General features: G+C 46.3%; 1 protein-coding gene across 14 annotated transcripts in view; it reads left to right on the forward strand.

The window, feature by feature from the left end:
- Positions 1-12,731, forward strand: part of mio (GATOR complex protein mio) — a 560,893-nt gene that overhangs the window by 313,348 nt on the left and 234,814 nt on the right. For all 14 annotated transcript variants that reach the window (XR_012826275.1, XM_075682897.1, XM_075682900.1 and 11 more), the window contains one exon: positions 4,605-4,679. Coding sequence is in view for 13 of the 14 variants with exons in the window: in XM_075682897.1 (XP_075539012.1) it covers positions 4,605-4,679 (75 nt within the window). In the remaining variant the exon portion in view is untranslated. The remainder of the gene's footprint in view (positions 1-4,604; positions 4,680-12,731) is intronic.

Genomic DNA, 12,731 nt, shown 5'->3' on the forward strand with positions numbered 1-12,731 from the left:
CTCCAAGTTTCTGCCCGGTATGTCCACCGATAAAATGCACTGATTGTACATTTTCCTTTTCAATAATAATGGTAAGCTTCCAGTCAGGAGCTGACAATGTCTGCCATGTGTGCTCCGACCCATTTTTATTCTTCTGTGAATTTCCTTCTCATGGTCAGAGTTCCCTGTGATTAATTGACCCAGGTAAGCATACTCCTTCACAGACTCTAGAGGCTGTGAAGGTGTGTGTGTGTGACGTTACTGGAACTTGGGAAAATTGAGCAGGCTCTTGGCAAATTCCACAAACTTTTGTCTAGAGTGATGCACAGTGGTGAAGAACTCTTGTGATAACTAATAATGTTCTTCTTTAAAATTTAGATTGGGATGCTACCGCCTTGTCTCGTGTTTTATATGAGAATGCTGATAGGGTGGCATTTTGCTGCTAAAGTAGTGCCTAGGCAAACATTTAACTTTGATTTGTGAAATCCTCATAGCACTAAGGGTGGTGGACAACACTGCAAGCATTTCTCAGTTTAAAATGTACATACTCAGTGTTATCCTTGCTCTTTAATTTCTCAGTTTGGTCTCTTCATTTATGCGTCCAAAATGCCACAAAGTATATTGGTGCATCTTGACCTAGCTTCTAGAGTGTCAATGCAGGATTGCATTGTTGCTTATTGTGAAATCAGGCACTCAGCAGTGACATGGACTCGTGTCAATGACAAATGGTGCCAAGCTCTAGTTTTCTGCTTGCGGTCTTCAAGGTTGCAGCACATGCTAGCGGGCCTCTTTTTGTAAAGCTTCCAGACTAGGTTTGATTAACTTAAGCCATGAAACGGCTTGCTCCTTTCACAATTCTTTCAAAGGTTATGTAATGCTAACCCTTGTTTAATGATATCCATGGCAAATGGTATTGTTTTTTTTTTTTTCGGATCTGTCACAAGTCTTAGTAGGATGAGCCCTATCTGGCTTGTGATTAGTTTCAGTGTTGCCACTGAATTTAATTGAAACAAGTCAAACAAGAATTGAAAGATGAATTGAAGCATTCAAACAGCATTTCATGAAACACTTGTTGTCATTGGAGCAAGAACTGGTTAGTAGACTTACACCCAAAGGCAGAAAATAAGTCATGCCCCTGCATAGGGTGGAGAACGAAGGGAGCAACCACTGTGGGGTGACAGCTGTCCACAGTGAGACCTTCTTCTGCCAGGGATGTGTTGGGGGAGGGACATGGGTGTGCCATTGCATTTGTAATAACCTTTCACCTTGTCAACATGCTTGCTGCATTGGTGGGAAAGACAGTGCACATATCAGAAACAATCAGGATTGTATAAGCAAGGCAAAGAACTTGAGGAGGTGGGCTCTCTTTAGTGGCTGGGTCAGTTGACCTCCTTTCTGCAGTGTATAGGTGCAGTGCACTGCAAAACAAGAAACTGTTGCTTCAAGATTGCATGCCATTTGACCCTTTGTGACTAACGAACAGAGCCTTATCCAGCGATTTTTCTATGTCTACTGACCTTAACAACATTTTGAACATACGTTCCCTATTGTACACTGGTTATCTGTGCCAAACGATATGACTGCAAGTCATTTAGTTTTCCTGAAAATTAATTTTAAATATTGGTTGCGTTTGGGACATCAGAGACTACGCTGCCACTGCACCTAGGCACGAGGAAGCTGGCTCCTTTGTCTACGAGACAACGGCCGACGATCATTGTTTTGACAGACGTGATGACCGGGGCTTCTCTTCATCTTGCCGCAGCACGGTGGGTTGGTTCTCATGGGCAAGTCGTCAGCCTCGCGCGGAGGGTGTAAAACAAATAATGATCCTTTGGCTCTTATATCGTTGCTGAAATCTTCACTGAAATTGCCTTTGTCTAGTTCGAAAGAACTGGAAGAGCTCTCCTTGTTGTCAGAAGACATTGTCAGTTTTGATTTACTGGCATTAGCACCACACATACTGCCTGTTTATCACGCACTCCGCGTGTTTACATTATGGTAGCGTAGGCATTACGGTCGCGACTCATTGTGACGTTACACAAAGCAGCTTCCTGTTTCGGTTTCGGTACCTCGTTTATTGGTTGTTTAATATTACTGATTAGTGTGTAAGCAAGTTGAACCACCCTACCAGTGACGGGACTGTCGGTGCCATTTGAAAATGACATCATCATAATATTGTGACGTAGCAGTTATCACGACGTTTATTCCGAGCCGAAGCTGCAGTGAACCGACCACGCCCACAGCACGGATCACACTCGAGAGCCAGCCCCACAAGCTATGATGAAGAAGAACCCCATATGAACCCCACATGATGATGATCATGTACAGATGACAAAGAATAGCTTATAAATGGCCACACTAATGTCCCCTCACGCGAGAGCGGCCATCCTAACCGCAATTCAAAGGGGTGGCGAACGCCTCGTAAAAGGCTTCATACACGAAACATGGACAACCTCAGCGGCGCGGCAGCGGCGGTCATTTGTAACAATAACTGGTACCATGTGATAGTTAACCGGAGAAGTCTGCTCCAAGACTTTGTAGGGGCCGATGAACCGAAGCTGAAACTTGTCACACAAGCCAGGAGTACGAACTGGGGTCCGGAGGAGCACTTCCTCGCCAGGGTGGAAGCACACGACGCGGTGAGAGGCGTCGTAATGGTGCTTGCGGTCCTGTTGCCGTGCTTCGGTGTTGATGCGGGCGAGCTGGCGAAAACGCAGAATGCGGGACACATATTCATCACAGGAGGATGGACATTGATTGACAGTTGGCGCGAAGAAAAAGACGTCAAGACAGGAACAGGGCAAACGACCATAGGCAAGGTAGAATGGCGAGTAACCCGTCGTGCGTTGTATGGTGGTATTATACGCAAAAGTCACGAATGGCAAAATTGCGTCCCAGTTTCTGTGATCCGGTTCGATGTACATGGCTAGCATGTCTGACAGTATGCGATGAAATCACTCTGTGAGGCCGTTGGTTTGCGGATGGTAACTGGAGGTAGTCTTGTGGGTGGGTCCGGAGGCTCTGAGTACTTTGTCTACTAGTTGCGAGAGGAATTCTTTTCCATGGTCGCTCAGGAGGATGCGAGGAACACCGTGGCGCAGTATTCAGGATTAAAGTATGAATGCAGCAACTTCAGAGGCTGAGGCAGAACTCACACAAGTTGTTTCCGCGTAGCGTGTCAAGTGATCAACGGCGATCACAATCCATCGTTTACCGGTGAGAGTCACAGGAAGAGGGCCATACAGGTCAACGGCAACGACTTCAAATGGTTGCGACGGACAAGGAACCGGTTGCAGTTGTCCGCTGTATAGGGGTATTACTCAAGTTCGCGCGTGCGCACCTGACCCTTCTCTGGATAGCACAGCGCTGGCAGATCGGCAGTCGCTCGCTAGCACTTTCGCAGCAGCCCTAACAGTCAGAGCTGTGACACCTAACCCACAGTTCACAGTGAGTTGCGACCACGGCGGGTTCAGGCCAGGGGGGACAGGGTGAGTCTCGACCTAAGGTGTTTATTCACCTTAGAGCACAAGTACCAACTGGACAACAACAGCAACCAAACACAAATACAAAACAAAACCACAGCGGTGGAGTGTTCCACACGTCTGGAGCGAAATAAACCGCACAATGTGGGAACCACAAAAGAGGCTGATAAGAGTTCAGCTCACCCAGAGTGGATCCGCGCTCGGGCCCTGGGGCGGTCAGTCGCTCACAAAGGCCGAGCACAGCAGGGGGACGACCTGCGGCCGTGTTGGATTTCCCTAAATGCATAAAAGAAAATCGGAACAATACCATACATACTCGTGCAAGAGCTACACCCCCGCTTTGGGGAGCAATATTTTTGAAAATTCAAAACATCCCGCCAGAAAGCAAAGTTGATTCTGTTGGGACTAGATGAAGCCAACTGCTTTTCTGGAAGACTTGACTGTTGGGCTAGTTGGTTGTCCATATTTGAAGTAGTAACTTAGCGTGAATAAAACCACAGAAACAAGAAAGACGGACAAGGAAAAGCGCTACTCAAAACTGTTTTATGTTCTGTTGGCGTCAGGCTCAGGCCAGTGGTGCCGCGCCATTATGTGGCGCCTTGTCTTGGCTGTGTTGTCAGTGTGTCCAGTCAGATCGATGGGATTTTGTCTCTAGAGAAGGGAGCCCTGTTTGGGTCAGCGCTGGTCAGGGACGATGGGCCGGCATCAGAGGTCGTTTACTGCAGTCATTTGCGGCTCCCTCTGCTGCAGTTCCGGAAACAGTGCACACCTCTAGTGGCCCGCCATTGGCCTGATTCATGTCAGGGCCACACCCAGCCAACTCTGGAAAAAGAATTGCGGCCCTTACACGGGTATATATGCTAAGTCAAATTTAACACTCACTGGTGCATTTTCTGTTAACTTGCTGTTATAAGTAAGGTGTTTATGTTTTACATTCCCCAGCTCAAACACGAGAATATGGGACTCTTTATGAGGAGCATCTTACTTGCCTCCCCTTTATTGCCACTGGAAGTTGTCTGCCAGTGTAGACATGCGCTCACGCGGCAACAGACAGTGAAGAACATCTTTGCACTCTGCTTTTAGCACAAGAAATTTGGGGCTAATTTGAGAGCTTAGACTCGTCACCATATGTTACCCTTGCAGCCTGAAGACCTCGGCAAGAATGCAGAGCTTTGCCCTGGGGACTCCCACCTCCGTGGCCTCTGGTCGTGGCTTGACCATATCCTTTTGAAATGCTGTATATTTTTTGTTTACCGCAAGTACATGTGATGACCTTGGAAAGCCTCTACTTTTACTTTGTTTAATACCTCATTGGTTAGTGCTCGTTTATAATCGTTGAACTAGAGTTTTGTACGCCACAAGCACAAGATAAAGCTATCCTTGGACATTGTGTGTGGTGCTGTGTGATGATACTGAGGCTTTCTTGTGAAATGTGCACCAACTGTTGCAGTGAATATGCAAGTTTCAGGTGGCATGCAGCTGCCCTGTGGCATCGCACGTGCACACTGCAGTTTGGCAGCTGCACGGGTTGCTGAACCACTAGTTTCGCCGACGCTCAGTCGATAACTTCTGCTCTTTGAAAACAAACAGAGAGGACACTGATCGTGCTGTTCCAAGGTAAATTTGGATGGGTGATGGTATTGCAGTGAAAAATACTGATGTTTTCGAGCAAAACGGTTAACGTAATGTCCACACACATTTTAGTCGGCATGAGTGTGACCAAAGCTTGCTGCATAAGCATGTGCATCAAGTCAGGAAGGCTGCATGGTTGGCCAGAGTATGTGCAAGTACTTATAGGCTTTATAGCAAGAACAGTATAGGCTGCAGTATAGGCTTCGCGTGGTCGAAGCAGTCTTCGACTGCTGGACCATTAATCGCAGCAGAGCTTTACAAGGCTGAATGCTACTGGTTGCAAAATGTCCAACAAGAGATCTTGTACAAAAAAAGTGCAAGCGCTGCGCATACGAAAAGGGTTACCATCTACAACTACAGTTCTTTGACTATATCCTTTCCCGGTTGCAAGTGTTTTACTTCGTGTGGGCAGTCGTCTGCAGCAGCTCGCAGCCTCCGTGGACATCAGACACCCAGTCCTGCTTCCACCAAGGCACGCATTCACCTCTCTCATTGTTTTAGCTGCGCATGAATGCGTACTCCATGGTGGAGTCGAGACCACGCTTTGCAAGCTTCGAGAGAGGCTTTGGATTGTAAAAGGATGGCAGATCGTTAAAAAGGTGCTAAGCAGAGTTGTTTGTCTTGCAAACACCATGAGCCTGTCGCTAAAACGGCACCGTTTGCTCCGTTGCCACGAGACAGAATCACCAAAGCAAGGCTGTTCTCTTTCGTTGGTTTGGATTGCTGTGGGCCCCTCTACGCATGTGACATGTCTGCTACCAGCAAAAGAGCATACATCCAGACCTTCTTATGTGCCGTCACTTGCGCCGTCCATTTGGAACTGACAACCAATGTGATAACGACCACCACACTTTCGGCCTTCCATCATTTCGTTTCGTGGAGTGTAAACCCCCGACACCATATACTTGGATAATGCACTGTCTTTCCACAGCCGTGCATGAGTGTTTAAGGTCATTCTACCAGCTCTTCAAGAATACACTGCTGATGTCAAGATCAAATGGAAGTTAATTGCAGATAAAGCTCCTTGTTGGGGAGGCTGGAGAAAACACCTTGTCAGATCGATAGAAAATGCATTGAGACGTTCACTTGGGCACAGCAGTCTCAACACCGAGGCCCCCTCTACTGTTCTCTGCGAAGTTGAAGCAGTCATAACCAGCGGACCTCTTATTTATCTTGACAGCAACCCGGTTGAACTGGTACCGCTGACTCCATCACACTTCTTGCTCGGAATATGCGCTTTCCGCAAGAATCTAGCATTTCCGATAGCACATCATTGACAAGAGCAGACCTGTTTCGCTGCACATGCTATCGGGGGTCCAATGGAAGTGGTCGGACCTGCTCTCACTTTGGTGGTCCGTGTACAACAGTCCTGTTCGTGAACTACCTCGGCTACACAAAGGGGACACGGTGCTTATGCCTGACGACAGCACACGTCTGCTACCATGAAAGCTGGGCAGAGTTCTATGAGTGCACCCAGGAAAGGACGATATTGCACACGTTTGTACACTCGACTAGCTTCTGGACAGACAATCGAACGAACTGTGCAGAATGTGTATATACTCAAAGTAAGCTACCAAGAACCAGCTGCCGAGTGATCACCTTGGCCCCTTGGGAATACGTTGAAGATCATTGCCGACAGGTGGCAGCGGAGAAGAGAAGAGAAGGAAGAGGAGGAACGGCACAAGCAATAGCGAAGCAAAGATTGAGTGCTTGGGCTGGAGGTCAGGTATCTTTTACGCAACGCAATCCGCCACCGTTCAGGAGAATGCGGCAGTGATGCAGGGAAGTCTGAATAATCAAAGGAGGTGCGGAAAATTTACCGGTGGCGTGCATATTGCAACAGGACCAATACTTTGGCTAGTTGGGGCAAGTTCACTTCTTTTTTCGCATTTATTGATGCCTTATTATCACTGTGTGCATTTCCAGGGCACATGATTTCTCGCTGCTATAAGCGTTTGATATTTGCAGTTGTTTCACTACCCATCAGTGGTACCTACACACCTTTGATTACTCTTTTACATATTGTGCTTGTATATGTATAAATAATGATTTTATGTAATTATGGTGAGGTCACAGCTGCTCGATGCTCTTTTTTACAATTGCTTAATGGTTTCAAGAAGCCCAGGCGTGGAAAAAAATTGGTAAAATGGGACAAGGAAGTTGACAGACCAGACACAACAGAGATGCTATTCCCTCTATGCCACCTCGATTTGCGCTGCTTTGTGGGGTTTCTTATAAGCCACCAACTCGCGCAGCTAGTAATTTCAATTTTACTGCATAGTGCCGATACAGTAGAGCCACCCAATTCTGTCGGCTTACCAGAAAGTGCGTCAGCACCTTGCAGGGGGGGGGGGGGGGGGGGGGGGCTGATGGGAATAGGCAGGCCACGCGCTGTGACCACTGGCCATGGCCCATGGGCACATAATTAATGATGCACATGGATACAGCGCTCATGCCATGTTATTAAAGAATTGGGCAGCTGGGCGTATTCAACTTGTGAACATGAGTTTACAGATTGAACTGTGTAACAGATGAAACGTCTAGCAAATGAAACAGATAACAAAGCCAAGGACAGCTTGGGGGAATTAACTCTTTATGGTTATGAAGTATTAGCTTCAAATGGGGTTAAAGCTGCATTTATCATCATCTTATATATTACAAAAGAAATGTAACAGCAAGTTGAAAAAGAAAGGACTTGCATTTTAGTATAATACATAATAAGTACAATTTTTGAGAAAGTATCGGCTTATACAGCATTTGTTTTCGTTAACTGCACTGAGCTTCCTCTTTGCCATAGTGGACGTAACAAAACATTTCCAGTTTGGTCAGAAACTGAGAGTACTGCAAGCAGTGATGCAGATGAAAATGTGGCCGCTGCAAGAAAGAAATGAAGCACATGCAGAAGAAACAACAACAAAATGAAGCAGGCAAATTTGGCAGTTTTTTGTTTGTTTGTTTCCATTTACAGGGTGGGTTCAGATAAGGACAGACTTAGGGGGGTCCCAACTCTTTTTTTGTTTACAGCGAGAATTTTATGAGGTGGGCAAATGCCTCCAGAAAGGAATCAACCTTTGTATTGCAAGACACAGTGCAGATTTCCAGAAAAGGACATTATAATTTAATCAGCTACTTGCAAATTTTGCAAGTTTGAGGACCTATCACTACAAAACTAAGAGATTGTACTCCGCCAAACATTTTTTTAGTAATTTCACACTATTAGAACTACTGTTCCAAGGAAACAGGCTTATGCCACCCACAGTATTTTCTTTAAAAATTGCCAAGGCTTGCTTTCTGACCAAGAGCCTCACATTGACACCAATATCAGTGCCTTTGTAGGGCTACTTTAGCTAAGGCAACGAAGCTTAAGAATTTTCTAACAAATTTTCAAACAATTTCCCACGAATTTATGTAAGAAATGTGCAGAATCATTACGTATTTATTTCGTTATAAAATCCTGAAAATACCAAAACTGCAATAGGAAAGAAAATTTGCCAATTTTAAGACGTTAAAAAAAAACTATAAGTGCCTATATTGAATAAAATTTTACAGAATGCCCTCCCAGGACTGATAAATCTGGTACTGCAAAAACATATTGCGTTATTTTATTTTAGGCAAAAAAATTGAACCTACTTTTCGAACCCTGTGTGGTTGTCCCAATGATTTGCGTAGTTCTAATGGTGGTAAAATCCAAATTACATTCATATTGCATTCCGAACTCACTCTTTTTGTGGTAATAAGGAAACACAACTCGGATAGTTTTTTTTTTTTTTGCCTCTTCTAAGCCACGAATTGAGTTGAACTTGCCTTTTGAGGGCTCCTGCATGCATATTTTTTTCTGCTGAAAGTTAGCTATCAAGCACAGGAGAATGCACACAGCGAGGTGTCTGGGGAAATTCATTTCTAGCGCCACTCTCCAATTGTGCCTGCTATCTGAAGAAATGTTCCCCGCTTATATATGACCAGAAAGAAAGTGTGATGACAACACTGCAGTGATGGAGCCACCTGGGTGTGTTCGGACAAGGATAGTCCTAAAGGAGTTCCAGATATCACTTGACTAAAATTTTTATATTAGGCACAAGAACCCTTCCACACAACGGAACTGAGACTTCTTTTTCCACAAATGTCTTTGTTACACACAGAAAATATCTTATCTGAGACAAAGTGCAGAAGCTGTGGGATGGTTGCTGCCACTGTTTCTGGCTAACGCTTAAGGAGTCCAGTAAACCTCGTCACAGCAGAAATAATTGTATTTATTTATTTATTTATTTATTTTACCCTCAGAGTTTGCATATTACAGAGGGGAGGAGCATATCACAGATAAAAATTGGAAAAACAATTGATTTAATAATAGTAAGGAGCATGAACGATCAACAAAACCATACAAAAATCTACAGCTGCAATAAAATGAAAAAATTAAGCAGTATAAATTCAGGATATAAAAGTAACAACAAACAGGCAAACCAAAACAAAAGAACAAATTAAGTACAAATTAAAGATCGCAATCAAGGCATGGTATTAAACTATTATAGCATGATCTATCTGCGATAGCAGTAGCTGCTGCTGGCAGCTGATTGCATTCAGAGTAGTTCGATATAATAATTCATGTGAATAGTTCACAGTTCTGCAATGAGGAACATGAATTTCTTCAACAATTTCTTCAACATCAACAATTTTAGACAATATGAAAGGCGGGGGTTTAACAAACTGTTCACGAAGATGATTGTTGTGATCGTAAATATGATGAAAAAAAGTGAACCGGGCTATTTTACGCCAAACGGTAAGTTCTGGAAGGTTATGCTGTGACTGCATCATGGTTACACTGGCTATGTGTTTATAATGGGCTAAGATCAAGCGAATAGAACAATTCAGTACTCCTTCAAGTTTATTCATCAGCGTAGTGCCACCGAAATTCAAAATGGATGATGCGTATTCAAGTGGCAGACGAATGTACCGTATTTACTGTGGGATTCTCACCCGTGCTCTTGGGGCAAAGGAACGACAACATAGTAGTGCAATCAATCGCAAGGGCATTTATTGCACCTTTCATAGACCAATGCCTGCTAGCCTAGTTGCTATCTGCAAAACATGCCGGTGGGCGCGCGACAAATCGAGGAAGTCCAACTCACCGTGACTGGATAGCGAGCAAATATGTTGGCCCCATGCTGGACGCCAATGGCTGGTTGTTCTTGCGTACGGTCACGAGTGGTGGTGCATCCGAACGATCTTATTCGTCCATTTCGGTATAGACCTTACGAGACGGTCTCGCACAAGCATGGATCGGCGCCTGCACGGAACGTCTGCACCACTTGCTGACCCAGAGCCAAAGATGAAGCGCCTTCTTCTTTTCGCGCCCACGTAAACTCGTCGTTAGGTGGTGGTAGCGGAGCAACACTCGCACCATCTCTCGTACTACCGTGCAAGCATACTGACGACTGCCGCAAAGCCACGCGGCGAAGCCGGATTACAGGAGACGGAAGCTATGCGGAAAAACAACATAACAGGGGACGCGCGAGAGTCGCTCATCCCCGCATCCCCCCAACCTTAAATCACTGCATATTCCGGCAAAACATGTCACACAGTCTAACATCAACACGTACTTCATGAACAAAGTAGTACATGCAACAGTGGCCGCACCAAGGAAATGTCCACATGCTGTCCATATCATGCGAGCCGACATTGTCCTTGGGGTACACCGCTGGTGTCCGCTGGTCACAGCAGCAGCTCCGCAGATTCACGGCACGATTCCAGGCTAAGACTCTGGAAACGGCGACACAGTAGTCAGTACGAGCAAGCGTGGCTCGCGCCAATACGCCCTGCTGGCGAGAGCTGCAGTAGCTGTTGGGGACTGCCGGCTCTTTTCTCCACCACCGAGGGTTGCGAGCCGGCCACAGGTGGCCGTCGAAGTCGCCACGCTGAACTGGCCACAGTATCACCTTTGCCTGGGGTGGCTGGATCGTAGTCCGGGGCAGCAGCACAGACAATGTGCAGGTGACAACAAACCAGGGGCGGCTCCACTCACGCTGTGTACGCTCAACGTACTCGGCAAACACTAAAGTAGTGCAAGGGAGAAGAATTCTGCATGCGCATCGCCCACGTGGTACAATGGTCAATTCGGCTAGCAAAGGATCGGGCAGCTACTTAGATGCTAAGTTCACGTGAACAAAGCTTGCTTCCTTGAGTTGAACGAGTAATTTCAATTCGTGCAAGGCTAACTAGAATGAGCGAAGCAAAGTATAACACCTCAACGCCACGGTCCACCAGGTTGTGTCCCTCTACGTGCAACAGGCAGCTTCGTAAAGCCTTAGGCCTAAAGCGCCGCTACCCTGACAACAACCGGCATCCAAAAAAGAACAACCAAAATGGGCGCAGGACTGGCAGCCCCGAGGAAACGTCAGCTCTGTGAGGTGGTCCTACACCGCTCAGTGCACACAGCATCTGAGTTGATGGTGCCCACCGTCCCAGACAGTGTCGGAGCACCCGGTGCCCGGCCACAATACGAGCCAGCCTGTAGTAGCACCTGTGGCCCGCAGCCACCCGGCTCCCGCAGCCGTGACTTCATCAGAGTCAAGGAGATAGAAGAAGCTATTTACATAAGAAATTCGGACCACCCACAAGGCTTCCATACTCACTCGTTGCAGGCTTGGCAATGTTCCACGGGTGCTAAGCCTCGCTCTCCCAGGATGTAGACCATGTGGCTCTCGTAGCGACGAATGTCATTAAAAAAAATCATTTACGAAAAGGCTTAGTATGTTGAAAAGTTAAACACACTACGGCCACCGTCGCCTCTTTGAAGAAAGCACACCACCGGCGCTAGCAATCAAAATCCACACTAGCCCTATGCTTCAGTTCAAACAAAGGTCTCGAACGAAGCAAAACTGTTAAGGCTATTGCCCGATGCCCCAAGAGCCCCACGTTGGGCAACAGATGTAGGATTCCCACCCATGCTCTTGGGACAAAGGAAGGACAACACAGTAATGCAAACTATCACAAGGGCATTTGTTGCGCCTTTCATAGACCAATGCCTGCTAGCGTAGTTGCTATCCACAAAACATACCAGTGGGCGCGTGACAAATCGAGGAAGTCTAACTCACCGCAACCGGATAGCGAGTGAATATGTTCACCCCATGCTGAACACCAATGCCTGGTTGTTCCCACGTACGGTCACTTGAACGGTGGCACGTTCGAATGATTGTATTCGTCGATTTCAGTATTCAGACTTTCCAGCGCATATAAGTCGCACTGAAAATGTTTCAATAGGACGGTGATAGCGGTGATGGACGCGATAACGAAAGCGTGCGCATCTCCAGAATCAGGCAGCCTACGGGCCTCTGGTATCTCTAAGCACGTTTACTGACCTTGGTAAGAAATGCAGAGATGTGTTGTAGAAGGAGAGGCTATGTTTAAAGCTGGCCATATAATATGGTGTGGAATACGAGAGACGACAAGCGCAGCTGTCCAGGTCGAGTCACTCTGCTTGCAGACAAGCGCCGTAAGAGGCCCGCCGCATACGATAAAAGTTTAAGTCTGCAATATAACCGGCACTGTAGAGGTCACTATTTCTCCTTATGTTTTGTAATCCATACCTGATGTACGAGAATTGACACCAAGTAGTTAATGATGTAAGGGTGCAAACAAAGC

The sequence above is a fragment of the Dermacentor variabilis genome, chromosome 2 (assembly GCF_050947875.1).
Source record: "Dermacentor variabilis isolate Ectoservices chromosome 2, ASM5094787v1, whole genome shotgun sequence".
NCBI classification, from domain to species: Eukaryota; Metazoa; Arthropoda; class Arachnida; order Ixodida; family Ixodidae; genus Dermacentor; species Dermacentor variabilis.